Below are 27,916 nucleotides of genomic sequence, written 5' to 3' on the forward strand. Positions count from 1 at the left end.
ACTTTCGTTCACGCTCGTGAAACTATTGCACGTGCACGTGAAACTATCGCATGTGCACATGAAACTTTCGCTCGCGCACGTGAAAGTATCGATAAACTAAGCGATAGTTTCACGTGCGACGCGATAGTTTCACGTGCGACGCGATAGTTTCACGCGCGCACGCGAAACTAAACTTTATTTAATTTTTGCTCCTTTTCCCCTTAGGGGCTCAGTAGTCTTCACAGGTACGGATAAGGGAATGTCTTGGGAAGTTTTGAAATTACAAAGTGTCTACTGTCTTGGTATAATAACACGTTGAATCGGTTTATATTCAGATAAAGTTAGACTTAGAATGCAACTACCAAGGTTATTCAATAAACACAATTTTATACTATCATCAATTTGTCACTTGAATGCTGTTTTTTCCCTCCATCTCAGTAACTGTCTCATGGTGCAGACGTACGTATTAACTCACATCAGCAAAGTTATTGTCTTCTAACACTAATAAACATGAATTTTATGACAATAATTTACAGCCTAAAAGCTTTAAAATATTAGTGTTAAAGCTACATTTATTATTGTTACAAGTACAATTTTAAAAGCGAGGATGGGATCTTTTGCTTTCTAAGCGAGCTTGCTATTGCTAGCATTGCTACTATTATCTACCATAACTTTAGTAAGGGATGCACCAACCAAACTGCCATAAATCAAACCAATAAATTGTTTTTGGTTTTATTTCAATCTGTGTTTGTGCTACAGTATCTCAGTATAATGCCTGATAAAGTGCTGAAGAGATTCATGAAACATGACCATTCAAGCCCACTGGGCATGGGCATAAAATTGTAAAATAACTTATTACTCTAATAACAGCTTACCTGTATTTTGGGCAAAACCTCTATTTACTTGAATAAAAATAATTTTACTTAGAAAATAATGCGCTGTCATGTTAAAACCAGCTGTTCATTTACATAAGACCCCGTCTACATTCATCTACAGCACAACCTTGGAGTTCTCAAACTAAAACAGGGTCTGCGGCATTTGCGAGCGACTCAGTTAATGGCATAGTCTAAATGAAAGGCGGCAAAAGTAATGAGTTTTAAAAGGTAAATGCATTAAAGTAAACATGGCCTGAGGCATTGCAAACATGGCCACCTAGTGATAAAACTTTGTGATGTCTATATTTGCGTGCAGCTGCATTGTGTATATGGGGGCGTGTACACCAAAGTGGCAAAAAACGCCAGGCTCGCGCAAACTGTGGCTGCTTGCCAGCATTTCTGCATCTGTTTTGTTTATTAGTCGTTAAACAAAAATGACAAAAGCGCGGCGCTTCCATTGAAAACAATTGAAAACATACCCCAGCCGCAGGAGAAACGCCTTGGTGCCTCTGGGTAAATAAGATTTTTTTAAATAATTCTAGTAAAAGGAGGAGAAAACCAAATTATCCACAAAAAATTTTTTTTAATCTTCCTCCCCCTCATCTACAGTACTGTTTCAGACTTATGAAGTTTGCAAACTGAGTCTAAAATTCTCATCCATAATTTTTGCATGTTTTAAAATAAATACCTTTGTGTCAATCACGTTGACAGACTGCTTTTAAAAATCCTTTTTTAGAGCTACTGTTCAAGTGAATGCCAAAATCAATAATAGCATCTGACAAGTTAATCAACTTTGGCTCGCAGCACAAAGTATGACAAAGTGTAGAATACAAAGAGATGAAATATAAAGACAGATTGAAAGTGAAAGTGAAATATTGTCAATTATGGTGGTAGCCCACACTTGAAATGCATTGAACCAATCCCAGTGAGTAGTGAACACAAGCACAGCTGGACCAATGGGCAGCTATTACTGTAGCGCCCGATGAACAATTGGTAATAAGGTGACTTGCCCAGAGGATATTTAGTTTTGTGCTTAAGTTACTTAAACAATAGCCTGTTGCTAACTCAGTGTGCAAAGTTTATAAGCATGACAAATTTGAAAGATGACAAAAACGAAAAATAAAATTTGTAAAAAAATAAACTACACCAAACGTCTATATCAATTTCTCAAAAATGTACAAAATACCATTAAGAGCTTAATTCTTTCATCTGATATAAATGTTTCTACATGTATGTATACTTTTGAGAATGATGTAATCACAGGTGACCGTGACCCCGCCCCTCACACTATGTCAATGACCAACTTCATACTTTAAAACCAGCATCATGCGCTCATATAACCACACACACAAGACAAACAAGCACAAGAGCGCACTGTGCTTGTTGAATTAAATCGAAATAGGCAAAATGAGCAGCACTGCAAAGTTTCTTGCTAAGAGACCGGATAGAGGCGGCGGTGTTGGGACAAACAAGAATGCCATACCATTTAACAAGCAGGACTACAAGAGTCTGAAGCATGAATGTTTGGAGAAAAACACATTGTTTTGTGATCCGACTTTCCCTGCGGCTTCTGAGTCTCTGGGCTACGAGGAACTGGGACCGAATTCCTCTAAGGTCCAAGGAGTGGAGTGGAAAAGACCAAAGGTAATGTAAACTTTTAATGTGTTTGTGGACATGTTTAGATATACATGCGAATTGCAAATTTTTGGAAACTGTCCTCAAAGACTTAAAGCCCACCTAGAAAATGCACTTTTAAATGTGTTTCTACCAGTGTGTGTGCAGATATATTTTGTTATTATACAAATCCATCTTTTCTATCAATCGTAAAACAGGCTGTTGGGGATCCACTATCAATGTGATGTCACATTGATTAAGCCACACCCATAACCGCTCACAGACTACGCCTTATGACCGCATAGCTCAACTTTCTGCCTGTGACACATGTTTTAATGTAGTCCAAAGCACATGTGTAAGCGTTTTACCCCCTAGTTTGCATACGGGGAGGTGAACAGAAGCTTTCTTTGCATTTAAAGAGACAGTGCGTTTTTTTATTGCAGCCACAAATGCCCACGTTCAACATCGTATAATGAAAGATCTGACCTGAAACTTTACAGACACATTCTGGGAATAACAGAGACTATTTTTATTTTGATGAAAACACATAGGTTGGCAGCCCTTTAAGAAGTTTGCACACAGGATGTCCATCATAAAACATTTTGAGACAATTCAAAGCCATTGTACAAGTCAACAACCAGAATGGCGTCTGACAAGTTGATCCACTTTGTTTTAATACAGTGCTTTGAGACAAAGAGAACGGAATGAAAGGAATATAAAGACAAATTGTGGCAAATGATGAGAACGGCTTGAAAAACAAGATTTCAAACAAAGGGTGTCTGAAAGATTACACTGCATTGCGCTCTAAGTAGCTCAACAATAACTTGTTGCTAATGTCGTTTATTCATTCATTAGTAGTCAATAATTGGTATGATATCTAAAAACAGAAAGAAATCCATAACCCTGCTTTATTTTAGAAGGGACACTCAACTTTTCAGCTGATCTTCGCATCTGGCGCTAGCACTTTTAGCATAGCTTAGCATAATCCATTGAATCTGATTAGACCATTAGCATCGCGCTAAAAAATAACCAAAGAGTTTCAATATTTTTCCTATTTAAAACTTGACTCTTCTGCAGTTACATCGTGTACTAAGACCGACGGAAAATTAAAAGTTGTGATTTTTTAGGCAGATATGGCTAGGGACTATACTCAAATTCTGGCGTAATAATCAAGGACTTTGCTGCCGTAACATGGCTGCAGGATGCGCAATGATATTACGCAACAGCCGAAAATAGTCCCCTTAGTAACTTTCGTCTTTTCGGGCATTACATAATATTATTGCGCCTGCTGGAGCCATGTTACGGTAAAAATATTTTTTACGAGTTTAGAGCAACATGAGGATGATAAAATTATAACAGAATTTACATTTTTGGGTAAACTATCTCTTTAATCTATGCTGTTTGTATAATGTTACAACATTGTTATACATGTTTACCGTAGGCAGAAAGTTGTAATTGTGCTTTAATCTTCCCTTTTTTAAAGGAGCTGTGTTCAAAACCCCAGTTTATTGTAGATGGTGCCAAGCGGACTGACATCTGCCAAGGGGAATTAGGTAAACTTAAGTTACATGTCATGGTTTAGGGTGACCACACGAAAACAGCACTGGAATAGTGCTTCCACATGATTGTCCAACATAAAATGTTTTTGGAAAAGACTTTATGAGATATTGGGAGCTGTGGTTTAGTCGGTAACTTAAAGGCTGTAGGTTCAAACAAGGGTTTAGTCACCATCATGTCCTTGAGCAAGAAAATATAATCTCATGTTGACACTTTTTTTGCATAAAAGCATCAGCTAATTGAAGAATAAATAATGAGTCACTATCTCATGGCTTTTGATCTCTGTACAGGTGACTGTTGGCTTCTGGCAGCCATTGCCTCTCTGACACTGGATAAAAACATTTTGGAGCGTGTTGTCTGTCCTGATCAGTGTCTCAAGCACGATTACGCCGGCATATTTCACTTTAAGGTCAGATTTGTCATGAACATTCAGTGGGGTCTAAAAGTCTGCAACTAACAATATGTCAAATTTTTGTACTAAAATACTCAAGAACCACAGCGTTATGTGTAACATCCCTCCTCTTTGCATTGCATGCCAATTGAAAGTACAATAGATATTACATATACTCATCTAAAGGATTATTAGAAACACCATACTAATACTGTGAAGAACTGCCTTAATTTTACGTGGCATTGATTCAACAAATTGCTGAAAGCATTCTTTAGAAATGTTGGCTCATATTGATTGTATAGTATCTTGCAGTTGATGGAGATTTGTGGAATGCAAATCGAGGGCACGAAGCTCCCGTTTTACCACATCCCAAAGATATTGGGTGAGGATCTGGTGCTTGTGGGGGCCATTTTAGTACAGTGAACTCATTTAAAATGATTTAAGTTTTGTTACATGGGGCATTATCCTGATGGAAGTAGCCATCAGAGGATGGGTACATGGTGGTCATAAAGGGATGGACATGGTCAGAAACAATGCTCAGGTAGGCCGTGGCATTTAAACGATGCCAAATTGCCACTAAGGGGTCTAAAGTGTGCCAAGAAAACATCCCCCACACCATTACACCACCACCACCAGCCTGCACAGTGGTAACAAGGCATGATGGATCCATTTTCTCATTCTGTTACGCCAAATTCTGACTCTACCATCTGAATGTCTCAACAGAAATCGAGACTCATCAGACCAGGCAACATTTTTCCAGTCTTCAACTGTCCAATTTTGGTGAGCTTGTGCAAATTGTAGCCTCTTTTTCCTATTTGTAGTGGAGATGAGTGGTACCTAGTGGGGTCTTCTGCTGTTGTAGCCCATCCGCCTCAAGATTGTGCGTGTTGTGGCTTCACAAATGCTTTGCTGCATACCTCGGTTGTAACGAGTGGTTATTTCAGTCAAAGTTGCTCTTCTATCAGCTTGAATCAGTCGGGCCATTCTCCTCTGACCTCTAGCATCAACAAGGCATTTTCGCCCACAGGACTGCCACATACTGGATGGTTTTCCCTTTTCACACCATTCTTTGTAAACCCTAGAAATGGTGTGTGTGAAAATCCCAGTAACTGAGCAGATTGTAAAATACTCAGGACGGCCCATCATGCACCAACAAACATCCACGCTCAAAATTGCTTAAATCACCTTTCTTTCCCATTCTGACATTCAGTTTGGAATTCAGGAGATTGTCTTGACCAGGACCACACCCCTAAATGCATTGAAGCAACTGCCATGTGATTGGTTGATTAGATAATTGCATTAATGAGAAATTGAACAGGTGTTCCTAATAATCCTTTAGGTAAGTGTATTGAGCCTTTAAAGTTTTTTTTACTTAAAGTTTTTTTTAAACAAATAATCATTTGTATGGCATCTCAAGTTCGTTCAGTCAGAAAATCAATTGGTTGGCCAAAATTGGTCCACAAAATGTGACCAATAAAGGAGGTTGACTAATGCCGATCTGCTCTCTGTAGTTCTGGCAGTACGGTAAATGGGTGGATGTTGTCGTTGATGACCAGCTGCCCACCAAAAATGGAAAGCTGCTGTTTGTTCACTCAGCAGAGGGTTCAGAATATTGGAGCGCCTTGCTGGAGAAAGCCTATGCAAAGTAAGCATGAGATATTGAAAGGTACCGGTTATGTATTTATCCATAATAATAAAGTACCTACAATGCGGAACAACCTGATGTCATACGTAATGATTGGTAAGCCAACAGTCAACAAAATACACAGTTTACATTGCCAGCAAAAAAACAATACATATTTGACTTCCGGGCGATCACAAATAAATCATACAAAGGTACGCATAAGACTGCACGTACACTATTGAAAAAACTATACAATAAAATATTAAATGTTTTCAAGCGACTCAACTGGTAGACCATGGCATTAACACAAGGGTAAATGCATAAATGTACGTATATTTTGTAGGCTCAACGGCTCGTATGAAGCTCTGATTGGCGGATTCGCCACTGAGGGTTTTGAGGACTTTACAGGAGGTATTGCTGAGAGCTATGAGCTGAGTGAAGCACCTCCACATCTGTTTAAGATCATTCAGAAAGCACTTGGGATGGGATCCCTGCTTGGCTGCTCCATTGTAAGTATTATACTCACATATTCATTTTTAATATTTAAAAATCTCTTTCTTAACCTGAGACACATGTTTTAATGTAGTCCAAAGCACATGTGTAGGCACTCCACCCCCTACTTTGCATACAGGGAGGGGAACCGAAGCTTTCTTTGCATTTAAAGAGACACGCACAAAAATAGTGCATTTTCATTGCAGCAACAAATGGCCATGTTTAGCATCATATAATAAAAGATCTATGGTGTATTTTGAGCTGAAACTTTGTAGACACATTCTGGGGATACCAGAGAAAACACCTAGGCCAGCTATACAATTAAAGTCCACAGATGCATCAAACTCAGGAAATCTGCTTGTATTCGTCAGATAAAGTTTGCCTATTAGTTTGTGTGTGCTGTTGCACGCAGCTATAATAAAAATGGATACGCAGGGCTCCATACATTGTGCCACTGCCTACCCATCTTATTAGGTGAGAGTAATATTGAAATAAAAGTAAACATGTAAATGAATATAAAAATAAATGATATTGCAGTTATACTGTTGTGTTTGCATATGGTTATTAGTGTGTCGCCCACAATGTTTGTATACTTTAACCAGGGCTTAATTTGAGCCAGAACAGGATCCAGGACCTTTCGAGTTTTGACTGTCTGTGTTCCAGGACCTATTTGCGCAGATCCGCCACCTCACGTGGTATAAAAACAACAAAAACTAAATATACCATATATGGGTCAATGCCATGACGTTAATTATTTTGTGTCCATAATGTAAAATAAATTTGCTGATTACTTGCATACATTCTCTTTATTGAGGACCAAGTCTAAAATTTCTGGTTTTATTTCATTTTGAAAGAATATTTGGGGGATAATTGTAAAAATGGCAATGTGGTGTAACCGGTCTGTGTCATTTGGTGTAACTAGTATTTTTTTAAATGAAAATATAAATATATTCATAAAAAATGTGGAATAAAATATAATCATCTAGTTTAGTGTAATTTGATTTTTTTACATACATTTTTACATAATTTTGCAAAGATTATTTAGAAATCAGAGGTGTTTTCAGCATATATCAGGACAAATGTTACAAAAACGCATTAAAAATTACATTTAGAACTAACTAATAAAATTATATTTTACTTGTTTTTATGATTACACTTACATGCCATCAAAATTGATAAAATATTTTATATTTCTCATTCTTTGGCGCAATTGACGGTTACACCATTTGACATTTTCAGGTTCATTCAGTCTTAACTTTCATAAAAATGGTGCAAATGTAATTTGTTATTGCATAAAATTAACATAAATGCTGTATGTGCATTGAAATAAACCTGATTTTTTTCTCATCTTGCCAAACCGTTTTTTGTCACTGACACATGTATAAAAAATTAAATATATTATACACATTTTTTAGGACATTTTAATTTATTAGTTTATATTTTTCTTAAAGGGATAGTTCGGCCAAAAATTATATTAAACGCATGATTTACTCACCCCGAAGCCGTTCGAGATGCATATGTCCATCATTTTTCAGACGATGACATTTTCAGTTATTTTAGAATTTTTTTTAGATCTTTCAGTTGATCAAATGTGAAGTTATGGGGTCCACGACCTTCAAGTCCAAAAAATGTGCATCCATCCTTCACAAATTAAATCCAAACAGCTCCACGATGATAAACAAAGGCCTTCTAATGGTAATCTGCATCCGGTAATGCCGCCATCTTAGTCGCGTCCGCATTCACGATCAGAGCTTTACACAGCGTACGGACGTTTCTCTGCTGCTGCTCTGTAAAGTATTTGAAGAGTTTCGTTGCAAAACGAGATAACTCCGTTTTTAAAATTTTTGTCAAAACATGTTTATTATTATTTTATCGTGTTATTATTAAAACAAACCAACTGCAGTTGAATTGATATTAATTGGAATGAACAACCAAAAAACGAGATTTCTGAAGAATTGAAAAAACGGAGTTATCTCGTTTTGCAACGAAACTCTTCATTTGATGAATGTATAATATGTGCTAAGAGCATTTAGTAATACCATTATGATCTTTCTGACGGAGGTGCCATTTAGCGGCTTTTGCATCTAAGCTCTTAATTTGTATTATATGCAGTTACTGTTTCTATTCAGTAGGTTATTTTCAGCATGGTTACATCACAGTTTTATGTATTTGCATCAATGTTGCCTTTAATTAGTGAGTGCACCAAATGTAGTTTTAAATCAATTTTTAACCTATAGTATTTTCTGACCTGTTTACTAGAGTGCCAGTGAGAATGAATTGGAGGCGATGACCAGCCTGAAGCTGGTGAAAAGACACGCATACTCCCTTACTGGTGCAAAGGAGGTGAGGCACTTTCTAAAAAACATTTACAGTTACAAAAATGCTGAAATAAAAGCAATAAGTGAAAAGAATCCTGCTGATTTCCTCCCAAAACTCAGGTTCACTACATGGGGCACAAGGTGCAGCTGGTTCGTATAAGGAACCCGTGGGGTGAGGTGGAGTGGACAGGCCCGTGGAGCGATAAGTACGTTTATTTTATCGTTCTTTGCGAGTTGTGAAATCTACGTGAGAGCTTTGTTAAAAAAAATCTTTTCTTCAGCTCCAATGAATGGAATAATGTCCCACATACGGAGAAAGCTAAACTGAATCATTCAGCTGAGGATGGAGAATTCTGGTAAGAAAACTTGAACTTTCAACTCAATAAACCAAAACTAGCACACTCACCCCTGTGTCTGACATTGCATACTGTGACAATACGTAAAGTTCAGATTCGAAAGCGTTGGAAATTGAAAGATTTACTTTCATTAAAGGAAATCGACTCCTTTTTTGGAGCTCTTTTAAGCGCAAACACATACAACAATTTTTTACAATGCATTTGGAAGCATTAAATATTTTGCATTGATGCATTAACCCTATGTGTTGATGGGGGTGTTTTCATGCACTATAGGGTTTTTTAGTCTTAATTTGACCACAACTTTCTCTGTGTTTCAGCAAATGGAATGATTTTTGGTGCCAAATCTTATATTGACACATATTTTGGGAATATGCTTTGAAATTGAAAACAATTTTGTGTTAAATAAGCACAATAATATGCTGTATAATAATAATAATAATAGAAATAATTACAATATAACTTAATGTACAAGCCAGAAATTAAGCTTTGTTTTTGCACAGGCCTACTAATGGTGCCACATGGTGATCAATAGTAAAAATGACAAATTTTACCTCTTTGCAAAAGTAAAAACCAGCAACAATCAAGAATGCATGATTATATGATGTCATGACTTTGCAATCAAAAAATGTCATTATAATATAAGTCAATGGGGCAAAAACAGCCACAAAAAATAAATGAGGGAGAAAAAAAATAAAATATGATGCTGCACAAAAACTACCAATGCATCATAGCCAATGTTTTTATTAATCTTTGACATGCCAACGACTTTGATAAAAGGTAAAACATATCCAGTCCACAATTTTTATATTAAAAATCTGACTTTTTTCCATAATTTATGAACTTGGCAATTAAATAGTTAAAATCTTGGATTTTTGTAAACAGGACTGAGGTTGATTAACAGATTTAGGCAAAACAAATATTCATCTGATACATTTTTACAGTTGTTTAATTTAGTGGATGTTTTCATGCACAGACAACACGAAAGGGTAGTGAATTTGAACAATGCACAAGGGTTAAAAACAAACGATTAATCTAAAAGATTTTTAGAATGCAAATGATGCCACAGTGAGTCTACACTATATACAGCCTACTTGTATTTAAATCAATAACGCTCATTACACAAACACAGTAAAAGTGAGAATCTAATAGACACTTAAGAGAGATATACTATATACAGTTTCTGCCAATCTCATGTTAATCTTGAGTACCTAAGGAGATCTCTAAATGATTTTTGACTCATGATCTGATGAGCTGCCCGGCTTGAATTTGGCAGGTATTCCGCTCCATCTGGGTATTTTTCACATACTGTTTTTGCCATACTAAGGATTTGGTCATACTACAGTACTCATTACTCATACTGATTTTTCCCACTACATATACAGCTGGGAAAATAATTATTTGACACAGCAGCATTTTAATCAGTAATGGGATTTGTAAGTGGGCTATTGACACAAAATTTTAATCAGATGTAGCCATAAATATGGAATTCATACAAAGAAATCAGAACATTTAAGTATACAAGTTGAGTCATAATAAATAAAGTGAAATGACACAGGGAATAAGTATTGAACACATGAAGAGAACAAGGTGCAAAATGGCATAGAAAGCCAGGAGATCACCTGAAATCTGTCAGTATTGAGAGAAACACTGCCCCCTTTCGGTACTAATTGATATAAGCTGCTCTAGTACTAACTAATGGCCTATAAAGGCTTCTCATTACCCAAGAGGCACACTGGAAAGACTTCATGATGGGTAAAAGCAAAGAACTCTCTAAAGATTTTCTTAATCTTATCGTTGAATGGAAAAATGGTTATAGGCACATTTCCAGAATGCTGGATGTTTTGATCCCAAACACCTTAAAGAGTAATTAAACCCTAAACAACTTTTTTAAGTTAATGATCTGTAAGAATGGGGATTTATTAGTGCTGTTCATTGATTTTAGGAAACTTTTTGGACATTTGGGTATAAAGTGTTTCAATACTACAATATATGGTGTAAAACGTCTGAGTGCTGCTCTCTTCAGGTTGAACGGTGGCTACTGCAGTTGAATTTTCCTATTGAGCACCTTTAGAACAACCAAATCAAGCCCAGTTTTTTGTGCATGTTTAGACAGATTACTTAGAAAAAGTCACAGAGTTTCAGGCCCCTGAGATGAAGGTAACACTTTAAACATGAAGGAAAACTCCAGTGGGGTCCCCTGGAAACACTGATTAAGGTTTAAATTATTTAAATAATTCCAGAAACAAAAAATAACAAAAAAAAAAAAAAAACATTTCAGGACAGCGGTTTATTTTTATTAGCAGCTTTTTTTAAGACCAAATATTTGTGTACTTCATTGACTTACCAAACCACTGACACATTTGCAGTTGAACTTGGTAAATACTTTCTTAATCTTATATACATATTTCCTGCTCTTCCTCTTCCTGTCAGGATGGCATATTCAGACTTTGTGAGGAATTTCTCATTGTTGGAGATTTGTAATCTGACTCCAGACACTTTGACCAGTAAAGAAGTGTGTCGCTGGAGCTACTGCCAGTTTGACGGCAACTGGATAGTGGGATCAACCGCAGGAGGCTGCCGCAAATACATGGGTAAACTAATCACAAGATTGAGAAAAAAATGTATGACTTAAAGCATTGCATTGTTGTTGTGTAAACAGCCAAGTCTTCTCACCTTCTCTCTCCAGATACGTTCTCCACAAACCCTCAGTTTGTGATCAAGCTTGAGGATGTTGATGATGACCCTCATGATGGAGAAGATGGTTGCACTTTGCTGGTGGGATTGATGCAGAAAGATGGGCGTAAAGATAAACGCATTGGAAAGAACCTGAATTGCATTGGATTTACTATCTATAGGGTAACCTAACGCACACACCAACACTGACACAAGTCTTACTGACAACATTGCAGTCATCATGACCTACAACATAACAGCTAAAATTACCACCAGCAGCATCTTAAACCTTTTTCGTGTAATTACACAACTGATTTTTTCCACCTTGTATAACAATATGACTTTTAATATTAGAAAAGTAATATCCTGTCGTATGTGTGTTTCAGGTTCCAGATGAGGTGTGTACATGCTTTATTTGTTTTGTACATAAGGGTAACTTTAAAAGTTTTCTTTGAAAGTTTGTTAATGTAATCCATCTTGATATCTTCATCTCACATATGCGTGTATTTGTGGCTATAAATGTTTTTGCAGTACAAGGATCAAAATGTTCATCTCAGCCGAGACGTGCTGATGCATAACAAAAAGGTTGCAGAGAGCGAGTATTTCACCGGCCGAGAGATAAGCGAGCGCTTTAAGTTGCCTCCTGGAGAATATGTCATCATCCCCTCCACTTACGAGCCCAAATGCCAGGGAAGTTTCATACTGCGTGTGTTTACAGAGAAAGAGGCGGTCGCCAGGTTTGTCTAAAATGTGTTTATTTAATTTATAATACTGCCAAGTGCTTGTTTTATATATATGCGTGTTTGTACTTATTTAGCTATCTTTGTGCACTGCAAAAAATGATTTTCAAGAAAAAAAAATCTTAATATTTTTGTCTTTTTTAGTAAAAATATCTAAAAATTCTTAAATTAAGATGCTTTTTCTTGATGAGCAAAACGTCCCAAGAAAATAAGTCTAGTTTTTAGACAAAAAATATCAAATTTAAGTGATTTTGTGCCTAAAACATGCAAAAAAAATCTGCCAATGGGGTTAGCGAATTTTTGTTGAATTAAGTGTTTAAGAAAAATGTTCAAGATTTTTTTGCTTACCCTATTGGCAGATTATTATTATTTTATTATTATTGCTTATTTATGCACAAAATCACTTAAATTTGATATTTTTGGTCTAAACACTAGACTTGTTTTCTTGGGTCAATTTGCTCATCAAGAAAAAGCATCTTCATTTAAACAAAATTCGATATTTTTACTGAAAACAAGACAAAAATACTAAGAACATTTTTTTCTTGAAAATCATTTTTTTGCAGTGTATTTTTCCTATTTAAAACTTGACTCTTCTGTAGTTACATCGTATACCAAGAACCACCAGAAAATTTAAAGTTGCGATTTTCTAGGCCAATATGGCTAGGAACTATACTCTAATTCTGGCGTAATAATCAAGGACCTTGCTGCTGTAACATGGCTGCAAGAGGCGCAATGATATTACGTAGTGCCCGAAAATAGTCCCCTGCTATTGAAAGATACCACACTAATATTTGTCAACTAACAATTTTTTTTTGTTTTTTTATTACAGGGCATTGCACTTGAAGAAACACCAATGCCATTTACTGTAGTACACATATAACATTTTTACAAAATGCATGTAAAAATCCATAGAATGAAAAGTCCTGTAGGCTACTGTATATTTTACTAAGTCTGAATGTCGAATGTTGATCAATAAAAGACAAACCTATTCAGAGAAAGACAGCTGATTGTGTATGTTTACGTCACGTTTCGGACTCCCCACAATAACGAGCAGGCTGGCAACAACTCAGTTATTGAAATAACCAGTCAACCAATAGCATCTAAATAAACAACATTACTCACCATAAAACAACATTGTGCACTTCATCAACAGCCACACCAATGAGACGCTCCCGTTAAACATCTGTTTGAAGCATATCTCTTCACTTTTTAGAACCAAAACTTTTTGACTCCATAACTGCCTCAAGCAAAATTCTTGGATGTCTTTTAGAGAGTCGCGAACTTTGCATATTTTTGAGAATCCAATGTTAAGCTGATCATGATAACTGGTCATTATTATCCACGTGAACATGACCAATTTTCTTCCTCAGCGAAACGTCAGAGCTTGTTTTCAGGGACCGAAACTAATCGTAATCGACACTCTGGAAATCTGGGGGATGATAACTCGCGTCATCGTCTTTGGTTTTGAGATTCAGAGCTGTTCAAGCGACGGACAAAATCCACAATAGCATCTGACAAGTTAATCCACCTTATTTTCCAGCACAAAGAAGGAAAAACAAAGTGAAAATGGTGTGACTGTCAGTTTGATTGATAGCAAAAATGTTTAGTGACGTATCACTAGTGAGTTATAAACATAGAAATTTCTCAGGACCAAATGTCCACATTAATTTCTCAAATACGTTCAGAAAAACACCAAGAGAGATAGTAAATGTTTTCCAACCTCATCTAAAATCTTTCATCTGATATAAATGTGTCTCATACATATACGTACTTTCAGAATGATGTAATCACAGGTGACTGTGACTCCGCCCCTTATAACCACTCACACACTAAACAGGAGCGCACTGTGAATCGAACACATTTGATAAATAGGCAGAATGAGCAGCACTGCCAAGTTTCTTGGTAAAAGACAGGATAGAGAAGAAGGTGTTGGGACAAACAAGAATGCGATACAATTTAACAAGCAGGACTACGAGAGCCTGAAGCGTGAATGTTTGAAGAAAAATATATTGTTTCGTGACCCGACCTTTCCAGCGGATTCTGAGTCTCTGGGCTACAATGAACTGGGACCGAATTCCCCCAAGGCACAAGGGGTGGAGTGGAAAAGACCACAGGTAATATAACGTTTAAGTGTTTCTGTTTTACAAAATGTTCTTCAAGGTGAAAAAAAGCTTAGAAAAATGCATAAACAAATGTTTTTTTAAAGAACCTTTGGTTCTTTCAAAAAAGATTCTTCTATGCATACCATTTCAATCACCTTTATTTTTAAGAGTGTACGAACAAAATAGTGAATAAAAAAGAATTAAAAGATGAATATAAAGACAAACTGTGGCAGACGAGTGCAAAATATCTTGAAAAACAAGATGGTATTGATTTCAAAACCAAGGGTGTAAGAAAGATTACACTGTATTGTGCTAAAGTTAGCTGAACAATGGCTTGTTGCTCATCATTCATTCATTCATACCTGTAGTAATAATGCGTATGATATCAAAAAAAAGAAAGAAATTCATAACCCTGTTTTATTTTTGGAGTAACTTTGGTTGAATAACTTAAAGTAAACTTAAAATTACTAAAAAAATGCAACAACTTAACATTAATTTTGACGTCATGTATTGTGATGTAAACAAAATGGCGTGAAAATATTTTTTCAGTTTATTAAAACCATGACATGTGTACTGTTCGTAGTTTCACACTCATATAGCCAATCCCATTGTTAGGCTAGCCTATTATTAAGCTATACGTGTTACAGTTCATATTGTTTATGCACTGAAACACTGATCTGCACGCCCACATTTCTAAAGAGCTGAAACAAAACAAACAGTTCTGCTAATCCACATTCTTCACGCTATTCTTGTTTTTAACTTGTGCTGGCATTCTAGGAAAATCGATTTTAGTAGTACCTGTAAAAATCTTCTAATGTTTTTTTATCATATTACACACATACACATTTGAATTTTAATGCATCATTAAGCATATAATTCATAATGCTTTATAAACCTCATCATTGTAAAAAGGGTGTTATATATGTTTATAAAAAATATGTTAAAGTCGCCATGAAACGGAAGTAATGATTGTTTTGTTTTTCACGTGGTGATGCTTTAATCTTCCCTGTTATAGAAGCTGTGTTCAAAACCCCAGTTTATTGTGGATGGTGCCAGGCGGACTGACATCTGCCAAGGGAAATTAGGTAAACCAAATAAAAAAGTTGTGGTAAAAGACAACCATGGTTTAACCAAGATTAAACCATGTTCGAGCTGTCTGAAAATAACTTGCACGTACAGATCTTAAAATATGACAATGCAATTGATTTGTCTTAAAGGGATAGTTCGGCCAAAAATGATATTAAACCCATGATTTACTCACCCCCAAGCTGTCCGAATTGCATATGTCCATCGTTTTTCAGACAAACACATTTTCGGATATTTTAGAAAATGTTTTAGATTTTTCAGTTGATTAAATGTGAAGTTACGGGGTCCACGACCTTCAAGTCCAAAAAAAGTGCGTCCATCCTTCACAAATTAAATCCAAACGGCTCCAGGATGATAAACAAAGGTCTTCTGAGGGTAATCCGCGCGGTGTTGTTGTAGAAATATCCATGTTTAAAACTTTATTAACGTTTTAAATAAATACCTTCCGGTAGCGCCGCCATCTTAGACTCCTCTGTATTCAGGAGAGAGTATTAGCGTAGTGTACGCACTTTTCTTAGTGACGTATGACAAATTCGGAGGGCGGGGGCACAGAGCAGCAGCAGAGTAGCCTCCGTAGGCTGCGTAAGCTCTCATCCTGAATGCGGACGCGACTAAGATGGCGGCGCTACCGGAAGGTATTTATTTTAGTTAATAAAGTTTTAAATATGGATATTTCTACAACAACACCGCACGGATTACCCTCAGAAGACCTTTGTTTATCATCCTGGAGCCGTTTGGATTTAATTTGTGAAGAATGGACGCACTTTTTTGGACTTGAAGGTCGTGGACTATGGGTGGACCCCGTAACATTACATTTAATCAACTGAAAGATCTAAAACATTTTATAAAATATCGAAAATGTGTTTGTCTGAAAAACGATGGACATCTTGGGGGTGAGTAAATCATGGGTTTAATCCCATTTTTGGCCAAACTATCCCTTTAAGATTCACACCCGTAACATATTTTTCTAGGCATGTTTATAAAAAATTCTTAAACGTCTTAATCTAGCTAAGGCCTAGTCTTGGCTTTAGCTAAGCCTTGTGTGTGAAACCAGGCCTTAATGAGATATTGAGATGTGGCTTAGTGCTTCGGTCGGTAACCCAAAAGCTGTATGTTTTAACATGGTTTTAATCATGAACTATAACCATCATATCCTTCAGCAAGATAACAAAATCACTTGTTTGCATAAAAGCATCAGCTAAAGAAAGAATTTAAAATTACCCTACTGAAAAATCCAGCATAAGTTGGTAGCTGGTTTTATCTGGTTTAAGGTGGCAGTAGCTGGTCTAAGCTGGTCCTTCCAGCCTGGCAAAGCTGGTCATGCTGGTGGGTCAGCTGGTCTACCAGCTTAAAAAGTGACCAAAACACAGCTAGATGAGCTTCCTACACCAGCAATACCAGCTAAAACCAAGCTGGGAGACCAGCTAAAACCAGCTCAACAGATTATGCTGGTCTTAGCTGGTTTTTTTCAGTAGGGAAAGAGTCTCTATCTCATGACTTTTTATCTCTGTGCAGGTGACTGTTGGCTTCTGGCAGCCATTGCCTCTTTGACTCTAGATACCAACATTTTGGAGCGTGTAGTCCCGCCTGGTCAGAGCTTTGGGGACGATTATGTTGGCATTTTTCACTTTCAGGTAAGATTTGCAAGAACATTCAGTGGGGTCTAAAAGTCTGCAACTACAGAAAAGAAAAACTATGTACACCCCTGGGAATTAAATGATTTGCCAGAAAAATGTGATCTGATCCTCATCTAGGTCACAACGATGGACAAACACAATGTACATAAGCTGACAAATAATTCTTGTTTCTTGTGTCTTTGGTAACACAATGGTAACAGTTGTCCAAAACCCCCCAATGCTGCCTGTCATGATTAAAGCAGTGGGCAGAACGGTCAGCATTAAGACTGAGACTGATAACCGCAATATGGATTACATCATGGAGAAGCTTACGGCTTTGGAAAGGAAAATTGATCGATTCAGAGACCAGAATGGCATGGACTAAGAGAGTAGTGGTGTAAATTGGAATGTGGCTACTTGCCCCCAAGACCAATCTTTCGGCTCCCCTTAACCAGCACTGGCCTCAGCCAAGGCCGGTGTTGAACAACAACTCCCCCAAAAGAGCACTAAGGCAAGACTAGGGTGGCCATTTGTGCCAGTGCCGCCGGACACGTCCTGAACATGTTTTCAGGTGCGTTCTCCGGAAGTCGCATTGGTCAACGTGTTTGGGACGTGTCCAGCGGAACTGGCACGAATGGCCACCCCAGGCGAGACGCTCCTGCATTCCTCCCTTCACTTTCACAGACACCTGCTGATAGTTGACTCTGTCTGGTACCTGATGGCAACTTGCTGTGTATCGCTATTACAATCTTGCGGACTGAGGCGCCTAGATTTGATGCCGGGAGTAGCAACTCTCCAGGCCTACACATACAATAACTTTTACACACATACACACAAACACATATGCATTTACCAACCCGACCTCCTATCCAACGCCTTCGCCGCCTTGTACCGCCAGTCTGACAACCGGGTCTGTGACCAGCGAATCAGAACTGCACATCGTTCAGAAAGAATTTTTGCCCATTCCCCTTTACAAAACCACTTTAACTTACACATATTTGTAGGATGTCTGGTGTGGACCGCTCTCTTTAGGTCATTTCTATGAGGTTAAGGTCTGGGCTTTGACTAGGCCACCCTAAATGGCACATTTTGTTTTCTTAAGCTAGTTTGTGGTGGATTTACTTCAATGCTCAAGGTCATTGTCCTGCTGCATCAACCAACTTCTTCTGAGCTTCAACTGGCGAACAGCCACCCTGACATTATCCTGTATGATATTTTGTTAAACGTGGGAATTAATTTTCCCCTCTATGAGGCAAGTGGTCCCCAGGCCCTGAGGCAGCAAAGCATGCCCAAATCATGATGTTCCCTCCACCAATCTTCACTGTTGGGATGATGTATTGATGTTGCTAAGCGGTGCCCTTTTTGCGCCATAGTATTTTTCCAGATCAAGTCAACTTCTTTTTCAGCAGGGCCTTTTGGTGCTCTTTTGCAAACTTCAGGCTCACAGCAATGTTTATCAGGAGAGCAGTGAGCAGTAAGAACACTGTACCCTCCAGACTTAGGTATGGTAGACTCATGAACAGAAATGTGGCCAGTCCCAATGATGTCTTCAAGCCTTTAGCTGTTACTCATGGGTTTTTCTTTACTTCGTTGAGTATTCTGCATTGTGCATAAGGAGTCATCTTGGCTGTGCGCTAACTTCTAGGAAGAGTAGCTACAGTATTAAACTGTCTTTATTTATAGACAATTTGTCTAACTGTCGATTGATGGATGTCTAAACATTTTGAGATTGTTTTGTATCCCTTTTCAGCCTTATGGAGTGCAACAACTCTTGATCTGATATCTTTAGAGAGGAATGGTTTATAAGAGCTGATGCTTCTCAAGGACAGCAATCTTAAAATATTTGAGTGTCTTTTAATCAGTCAAACTATCACTAAACCACACCTTTAACCCTGTAGAGCCTACGGGTCAAATTTGGCCAATGTTAATTGATACTAAGAGAAGGGTTGTTCGGTTCTCCAAGGTTAAACTCATTTTATAAATTTGACTCCAGTTTGGCAGCAGCTGATACAAATTAGCTTTCATTAAAGTAATTAGTCTATGGGTTCACTTTCATTTTCCTCCAGCACTGTGAATGTTTAATGGGTGTTTTCAGAAAATAAAAAACTAGAATTATTTGTGTGTTGTCAGCTTATGCACATTGTGTTTGTCTATTGTTGTGACCTAGATGAGGATCAGATCACATTTTTGGCAAATCACTGTAGAAAACCAGTTCATTCCTAGGGGTTCACATACTTTTTCTTGCCACTGTTACAATATGTTCTTTTTAACCAAACTGTTCCTGAGCCCCATTCACTTTCAATGTATTATTTTTTCCTACTATGGAAGTAAAAGGGGCTCATGATTGGTTTGGTTACAAACATTCCTCAAAATATCTTCCAAAATACATTCGTGTTCATCAAAAAAAAATGTATAGAGGTTTGTAACAAAATGAGAATGAGTAAATGATGACAGAATTTCCATTTTTGGATGAACTATCCCTTTAATGTCACATGCCTACATATTGTGCCTTTAAAAAACTTTAACTTTAACACTTAACTTAAAAAAAAAATGTAAACATAGAATCATATGTATGACATATGAAGTTCATTCATTCAGAAAATCAAAAATATTTGACCAATACAGGGGTTGAGTGATGCCGATCTGCTTTCTGTAGTTGTGGCAGTATGGTGAATGGGTGGATGTTGTCGTTGATGATCGTTTGCCTACCAGAAACGGAAAGCTGCTGTTTGTTCAGTCAGCGGAGCGTTCAGAGTTCTGGAGCGCCCTGCTGGAGAAGGCCTATGCAAAGTAAGTATGAGATATAGAAAGGTGCAGGTTATCTGTTTATTTATAATAAGTACCTACAACGAAGAACAACATTTTAACTGAGTCAGTTTGATAGGTATGCATAAAATTATAAAATATTAAATGTGCTCCTGTGGCTTAACTGGTAGAGCATGGCATTAACAGCAAAAGCGTATTAAAGTGTCTGCCACATGTGTAAATGTAAGAGTATATTTTGTAGGGTCAACGGCTCGTATGAAGCTCTGAGTGGCGGCCTCACCACTGAGGGTTTTGAGGACTTTACGGGAGGTATTGCTGAGATCTGTGAGCTGAGTAAACCCCCTCCATATCTGTTTAAGATCATTCAGAAAGCACTTGGGTTGGGCTCCCTGCTTGGCTGCTGCATTGTAAGTAATCATACTTTATTTCACGGGTCTTCAGCCACTCATTCTTTGATGGCCAGATTTAAAAAAACATCTTAAATAAATATTCACATAAGCCGTCCGTGAAACCGAATATCTCAACAACCAAAAATCTCGTAACGGCCGCCAGTTGACTAGCCCTGCTATTTCTACTAGGTTTATGTTACTGTGACCATAATGTAATAGCAAAGACAACATAACATATAGACGTGTACATGTTTAATAGTTACGAATCTCTTTCCAAGGATTCTTAACTAAAAATCATATTGAATAGATTGTAAAATGCCATGTTTTCAAGTTTATTACCCAAAACATTTTAGGTTTCTATTTTAGTTCCATGTCTATAAGACCTATAAGACAAAGTTTGAATCCAATTTTTTTTTTACATTTGAGGAGTTGCAAAACCCTCTAAATGCGTCTGCCATGTTTTCTTATAAATTAGCTTTTTTATCAGGCTCTCATGTTTCGGTTCAGTAATTTTTACTTTAATGGCAATGAAATGTGTATTGGTCAGTTACTGAAATGGCTTATTTTCACAAATGCCACTAGTCACCAAATTTGACTTTTCCTGCAAAACCCCCTAAGTACATGCACACCTTTTGGCAAAAACCTCCACTTTGTTAAGTGGATTTGAAGCGATTAAGTGGATTCCAACTTTAGCAAAGGTCTTTGGTAACATATAAAATGTGCCAAGAGCATTCGGTGCATACCATTATCTAATTTTTGACAGAGGTGGTGTTTAACGGCTTTTGCATCTGAGCTCTTTATTTGTATTGTATGCAGACACTGCGAAAAATAATTTTCAAGAAAAAAAAATCATAGTATTTTGTCTTGTTTTCAGTAAAAATATCTAAAAATTCTTAAATTAAGATGCTTTTTCTTGATGAGCAAAACGACCCAAGAGAATAATTCTAGTTTTAGACCAAAAATATCAAATTTAAGTGATTTTGTGCATAAAACAAGCAAAAAAATCTGCCAATGCGGTAAGCAAATTTTTCTTGAATTTTTCTTGAATTTAGTGTTTAAGAACAATATTCAAGATTTTTTTTTGCTTACCCCATGGCAGATTTTTTTGCTTGTTTTATGCACAAAATCACATTTGATATTTTTTGGTCTTAAAACAAGACTTATTTTCTTGGATCGTTTTGCTCATAAAAAAAGCATCTTAATTTAAGAATTTTTAGATATTTTTACTGAAAACAAGACAAAAATACTAACATTTTTTTTCTTGAAAATAATTTTTCCAGCATGGCTACATCACTAGATACAGTTTTATGTATTTGCATTAATGTTGCCTTAATTAGAGCGTGCACCAAATCAATTTAAACTAGTATTATCTGACCTGTTTACTAGATTGGCAATGAGGATGAATTGGAGTTTGAGACCAAACTGAAGCTGGTGAAAAGACACGCATACTCCATTACTGGTGCTGAGAAGGTGATACACTGTTTGTAAATTATGGTTACAAAAATCCATAAATATAAGCAATAACTGGAAATATTTCTTCTGATTTCCTCCCAAAACTCAGGTTCACTACATGGGGCGAGAGGTGGAGCTGGTTCGTATCAGAAACCCGTGGGGTAAGGTGGAGTGGACAGGCCCATGGAGCGATAAGTGAGTTCATTCCCGAAACGTTCATTGTGTAATCTTACCTGAGAGCTTTGTAAAAAAAGTATTTTCTTTATAGCTCCAAAGAATGGAATAATGTCCCGCCGAAGGAGAAAGCTAAACTGAATTATTCAGCTGAAGATGGAGAATTCTGGTAAGAAAGCTTGAACTTTCAACTCAACAACCCAAAACTAACACACTCACCCCTGTGTCTGACATTGCATACCGTGACAATACGTAAGGTTCAGATTCAGTTTCAATAACAAAGTTCTGAAGTGTTGGAAATTGAAAGACGTTTGATGCCACAGTACAATGCATGAAACGTTTTCTCTTATACCGTGTCCTAACTAGACGCAACGCCACAACACACAATGAAAGGTATCTTTTTAAAAAAAAATTGTCCTAACCAGCTGCGACATGATGCTGCGGCAAGCGAAAGTAGATTGTATTTTAGAAACGATAAGATATGATTTTTTTCTGCGTTAAATAATAGCGCAATTACCAGTCATAACACGCACATTAGTAAATCACGTAGTGTGAATCATTTAAATAATCTCCTCCCAAAAATGTTGCGTCTGAAAGGGAACTCCTAGAAATGCATATGCAAAGGTCAGCCGCAAAAATAAAACATTTTTAGCGCTAATGATCCACTGCGCGTCTTTAGTAAATCCCAACATCGCGCAAGCTGTAAGTAAATCTGGCCCTTAATGTTTTTAATTATTTAAAATTTAGGTCATCTTATAGACAAACAGTATTTTCTGCTCTTTCTCTTCCTGCCAGGATTGCATATTCAGACTTTGTGCGAAATTTCTCAAGGCTGGAGATTTGTAATCTGACTCCAGACACTTTGACCAGTGAAGAGGTGGGTCGCTGGAACTACTGCCAGTTTGAAGGTATCACACCAAGATCATATCACAACATTTATGTGTCATTTCACATACTTCAGCTACACATCCTCATGCCCATGGCGTCAATATTTGACGCACTTGACCATGCGTCAATATGTTACGCGGAGGGTATACCTTTCGCGTCATTTTTTGACGAACTGGGGACTTCAATACTATTACGTCCGTTGCATTCTCTTTCCTATTTTCTTACCATTTTCGCGTCGGTTTAGGGTTAGATTATGCATATTAAACAGTGTACGCGAAATTAAACAGTTTAAACAGTTGTCACCTGGCGTTGGGGTTAGACACAGTTGTCACCTGGCGTTGGGGTTAGAGTTAGGTTTGGGTAGGGATGTCATTATGTAAATCTAACCCTAAACCGACGCGAAAATTGTAAGAAAATAGGAAAGAGAATGCAACGGACGTAATAGTATTGAAGTCCCCAGTTCGTCAAAAAATGACGCGAAAGGTATACCCTCCGCGTAACATATTGACGCATGGTCAAGTGCGTCAAATATTGACGCCACGGGCATGAGGATGGGTTGCAGAAGCACAGGTTTACATGACATCAATTGTTTTAAAATCAGAAAACTCTTAAGTTTTTGAAACTAATCCTGTTTGGACAAGTTTCTTGTACAATGATGCAACTCTCTGCTTAATTAACTACCATAGTACAATGCGTCGTGATCTAGCTAGTCACAAAACATAGTTACTTTGTTGTACATCCATTGTTTGAATCACGTTGGTTCAACAACATACAGTAGTTGATGATTTTACGTACATGACGGAGTTATAACATCTTTTAATGAATCAGATCATCTATTAGATCATCGGAATACACTGTACTATTTTTGGCTGTCCCAGACGAAAGATTGCCTTTGTGAAATAATTGTCGCGATTTCTGTAGTTGGTGGTCCTATGTCTCACAATGAAAAAGGTTCAAAGACGTACGTTTTCCCGGTCTGGCGACCAAAGATAGCCTATGATAATGTCTGACAGTGTGAGAAATTCAGCAAGATTAACGCACAGTGTGTTTGCTGCTACAAGCTGAGTACTAGCATTTGTTTACCAGTAGCGCATGCTAATGACATTGCGCTTACGTGTGGCGCAGCCGTCACAGCCTACATCGTTTAAATCGTCTCTTTTGTCCACTTTCAGCCGCTTCTGTCCTGAATACTGTGAGGGGGTGGTCTGTGAGACGGTGGGCGAGTCTCTCTGCTGTCATTCAAACACGAGCGGGAGTAATTATGAGTTTATATGGACACAAACTATATCATGTCGGAGTCCACTGCTTGTTTAGCAAGTAAACGTGCTGCACAGTGTTTTGTACGTGTGTATGTAAGAGCTTTCTCAGAATTTTTAGCGCAATTGATGAAATAGGATCGCGCAACTTTCACACGCTTTCAAAACGAAACTACGGAGATCCTCCGCTTTAGTTTTATCAATGAAAGGCTAAAAATAGCGCTGTTCACCGTATGTTCACGCCAGAAGTCAAAAAAAGACGTAAAATTGGTGTTTAATACTTCAGATAAGATAAATGGGCGGAGAGAAGGCGGTCGCGTGTGGCTGTTCAAACACATTCAACCACATATGCGTCCCGCGACTCCAAAGCGATCCGATCGAAAGTGGTTTCGACTACCTCTGGATGTGGTTGAAAGTGGAGGAGCTCAAAACGTTTTGAACACCGTTTACACCTGGCATTAACGTCGTCCACTTGTGATCCGATCAACGAAAATGCATGTTAGGCACTGCTTCGCTCCCATTGGTAGTCGCTCCTGGAAATCGTTCATCATTTACATAAAGTTAAACTTTTCCTAACTTTCTCGGGTCGCTGGACACGCCCATATGGTCTCCAAAGGTCACTTTCGCTCGTGTTTAATCACTGTCAATCACCACATCCCCCTATCGACCATCAAGGCTATGGGTGTTTCAATACCAAATGCACAAAAAGTTTCTTCTTGTAAAACGGCCCATAAACCTTCTCTTTTTCTTTTTCCAGGTACGTTCTCCTCAAACTCTCAGTTTGTGATCAAGCTTGAAGATGTTGATGATGACCCTCATGATGGAAAGGATGGTTGCACTTTGCTGGTGGGATTGATGCAGAAAGATGGGCGTAAAGACAAACGCTTTGGAAAGGACCTGAAAAGCATTGGATTTACTATCTATAAGGTAACACACACATCCAGCAGCAGTACAGATATTAACACTGACACAGGTCTTACTGTGTCTTACATTATGTCATCATTACCTCCAAAATTACCAATTACCAATAGTACCTTTAGTTGTAGAATTATACCATATCTTTGGTGTAATTCTACAACTAAATTTGTTCCACCTTGTATCACAATTTGACTTTCAGTATTAGAAAAATAATTTCCTTTTGTATGTTTGTTTCAGGTTCCAAATAAGGTGTGTACATGATCTGTTTGTGTTGTACATAAGGGTAACATGATCTCTTTTTTTAGTTTTTTGATGTAATCCATCTTGATACATTCATCTCATGTGTGTGTGTGTCTATAAATGTTTTTGCAGTACAAGGGCCGCAATGTTCATCTCGGCACCGACGTGCCTAAAAAAAAGGTTGTGGAGAGCGAGTATTTAAGAGGCCGAGAGATAAGCGAGCGCTATAAGTTGCCTCCTGGAGAATACGTCATCATTCCCTCCACTTCTGAGCGCAATCGCCAGGGAAGTTTCGTACTGCGTGTGTTTACAGAGAAAGAGGTGGACACCAGGTTTGTCTATAATGTGTTTATTTAATATTATAAAACTTTTAATAGATATTAACAGTATGATGCAAACTTATAGATTAGTTATCGGGGTCGTCGTAATAATTCGTTTCCGAATTATCAGTGGCGGCCGATGCCTTTTTTTTCGACGTTGTTCGATGCGAAGTTCGTCACAACATGTATATGTAACCCATCATGTGTGTGCTTCGTAATTTCAAAATATGTGTTTGGCGCGTCGAGTGATCCCATGTGCATCACGTGTCTTGTCAAAATAAGTGCCTGCTGCAGACGCATCTAAAGGGTTTATGATAAAAGAGACGCTTGTGTTTGCCAGATTCTAATCTCAATATTATTTTATTTTGGTTTTACAGGATTCCTACCTCTGTTGCCTATTCTCTCTATTACTATTTGGACATATATGAATGAACAAAAGGTTTATGTAATATGATTAGATTTGTTTTATTTATGTTGTGTTCTGCTGCTAACTACAGAACCATGTTCTTCAAGATACTGACATTGCCTCTGTTATGCACCAGCTTAGGACATATGTCAGATATTAATATTTGTTAGATTTGATGATTTTGGATAAAGTTAATAATTATCTTTGCCAACTAATTGTTTATTTATTTTTATATTACAGGGAATTGCACTTAATGTCACGCAAGCCATTGGATGTGTAAACCAGAGACGAAGAATAATGCAAGAACTGTTATGTTTCATGCATATTGTTAATTACAGAAAAATGTCAAACTTTATCCTGAAACAAATGGTAATTTATAGTTAGAAATAGATGCAAAACTGTTATGAAGTATATAATTTATATTTTTTTGTACAGCACTTTGTTCGCCTTTTTGATGTTTTTATATGTGCTATATAAATAGAATAAACTTGATATAAATGTTCACATATGTGTCAGTGCTGTACCACTTGTACCAGTCATAGCAACAATGGCTTTGACCGGTGATGACTTGCAATAAAGTGCAACAGTATGATAAGTGTCTGAGACTGTGAAAATTTTATATAATTTTAGAAATATTATATATACATATACAAACATGAAGAAATAAAGAGACCACCACAGTTTTGCCTTTAATCATCATTTCTAGATGTATTATTATCATTTTACCAGCATTTTACAGCAATGTAAATGTCATGACTCTGTTCTGTGTTTCCCTGTGTTTAGACTCTTATTTTGAAGTTCTGTCCATGTCTGCCATGTTTTGTAGTTCTTTGTAGTTCTTTTGTTTCATTGGTCTGCGTGGTGCGTGCTGATTCTTCCTCCATGTGTTTCTCATTTACCAGTGTATTTAACCAAAGCATGCTGCACAAGCCCTGAAAAGTGAAGCCAAAACGTCTCGATCGCCCCCCAGTGACTGGTCCCAGTATAGGTCATAAACCCCGCCTCCCCATGTTATTCAATGGGACTTGAGACCAACTAAAAAAATGAATTACACTTCAGTTATCTTTTTTCCGAAGTTGGTTTCTGTCATTTAATGTAGTTTTTATCACGCTGATGTAAATTCAAATGTTTGTTTTTAAAATAGGTTTGTGTTTAGTTAGTTATTTAATGATATAAAAACTGTGGTGTCACGTCATGATTGACAGCTGTGATATCGTGTGATATGCGCATTCTACGAGAGCGAGGGCGGGGTTTTGATTTCGCGGCTTTACTTCCTGCTCACTACTGCGCATGACTGGTCCCGAAATCGCTACTGCGCAGACTCAAGACCCAAGATGTCAGTGCCATGTCGGGACACTGGCGGCTTCACTTTTCACCAATGGAAGAGAGCGAACAGGCGTCGTCCATCTATTTTTACAGTCTATGATTTAACCCCAGTGTTTGACTTTTTTGATGTCGGTGATTGTTCATGTAATGCTCTGTCTTTGTTCGTGTTTACTGTTTTGTATTATGTTTGTACCTGCCTGTTTGGATTTACTTTTATATTAAATACTGCACTTGGATCCTCTGCATTTGACTGCTTCACGTAGTGATGGGAGAAACTGAACCAATTGCTTCGAAAATTGATTCAGTTTTTCCGAAGCGTTCAAAACACCACACACGCTGGCGACACCTGCTGGTCAAA

General features: G+C 37.5%; 2 protein-coding genes across 4 annotated transcripts; both read left to right on the forward strand.

The window, feature by feature from the left end:
- The first annotated feature begins 2,189 nt into the window (after nucleotides 1-2,189).
- On the forward strand, nucleotides 2,190-13,621 carry LOC135741009 (calpain-2 catalytic subunit-like). 2 transcript variants are annotated; one of them, XM_065259616.1, is made up of 13 exons: nucleotides 2,190-2,498; nucleotides 3,952-4,021; nucleotides 4,316-4,434; nucleotides 5,928-6,061; nucleotides 6,384-6,549; nucleotides 8,792-8,875; nucleotides 8,971-9,056; nucleotides 9,132-9,206; nucleotides 11,637-11,797; nucleotides 11,893-12,062; nucleotides 12,266-12,277; nucleotides 12,411-12,616; nucleotides 13,449-13,621. In XM_065259616.1, the coding sequence occupies exons 1-13, from the start codon at nucleotides 2,262-2,264 to the stop codon at nucleotides 13,486-13,488; spliced, it is 1,560 nt and encodes a 519-aa protein (XP_065115688.1). In that variant the 5' UTR covers nucleotides 2,190-2,261; the 3' UTR covers nucleotides 13,489-13,621. The 2 variants fall into 2 exon arrangements, with proteins under 2 accessions (XP_065115688.1, XP_065115689.1); XM_065259617.2 differs by lacking the exon at nucleotides 13,449-13,621 and having other exon boundaries at nucleotides 12,266-12,311; nucleotides 12,411-12,602.
- Nucleotides 13,622-13,769: 148 nt separating this feature from the next.
- On the forward strand, nucleotides 13,770-27,874 carry LOC135741010 (calpain-2 catalytic subunit-like). Of its 2 annotated transcripts, XM_065259618.2 has the most exons (13): nucleotides 13,770-14,733; nucleotides 15,737-15,806; nucleotides 17,323-17,441; nucleotides 20,080-20,213; nucleotides 20,431-20,596; nucleotides 21,965-22,048; nucleotides 22,140-22,225; nucleotides 22,299-22,373; nucleotides 23,000-23,112; nucleotides 25,106-25,275; nucleotides 25,504-25,515; nucleotides 25,639-25,838; nucleotides 26,473-27,874. In XM_065259618.2, the coding sequence occupies exons 1-13, from the start codon at nucleotides 14,497-14,499 to the stop codon at nucleotides 26,510-26,512; spliced, it is 1,506 nt and encodes a 501-aa protein (XP_065115690.1). In that variant the 5' UTR covers nucleotides 13,770-14,496; the 3' UTR covers nucleotides 26,513-27,874. The 2 variants fall into 2 exon arrangements, with proteins under 2 accessions (XP_065115690.1, XP_065115692.1); XM_065259620.1 differs by lacking the exon at nucleotides 26,473-27,874 and having other exon boundaries at nucleotides 25,504-25,549; nucleotides 25,639-25,760.
- Nucleotides 27,875-27,916: the final 42 nt, after the last annotated feature.

Source organism: Paramisgurnus dabryanus, chromosome 24 (assembly GCF_030506205.2).
Source record: "Paramisgurnus dabryanus chromosome 24, PD_genome_1.1, whole genome shotgun sequence".
Lineage (NCBI taxonomy): Eukaryota > Metazoa > Chordata > Actinopteri > Cypriniformes > Cobitidae > Paramisgurnus > Paramisgurnus dabryanus.

Coding starts and splice junctions, on each gene's coding strand:
- LOC135741009 (XM_065259616.1), top strand. CDS start 2,262: ATGAGCAGCACTGCAAAGTTTCTTGCTAAGAGACCGGATAGAGGCGGC. Junction 4,022..4,315: donor CATCTGCCAAGGGGAATTAG/GTAAACTTAAGT, acceptor ATCTCTGTACAG/GTGACTGTTGGCTTCTGGCA. Junction 9,057..9,131: donor ACAGGCCCGTGGAGCGATAA/GTACGTTTATTT, acceptor TCTTTTCTTCAG/CTCCAATGAATGGAATAATG.
- LOC135741010 (XM_065259618.2), top strand. CDS start 14,497: ATGAGCAGCACTGCCAAGTTTCTTGGTAAAAGACAGGATAGAGAAGAA. Junction 20,597..21,964: donor CCCTGCTTGGCTGCTGCATT/GTAAGTAATCAT, acceptor CCTGTTTACTAG/ATTGGCAATGAGGATGAATT. Junction 22,226..22,298: donor ACAGGCCCATGGAGCGATAA/GTGAGTTCATTC, acceptor TTTTCTTTATAG/CTCCAAAGAATGGAATAATG.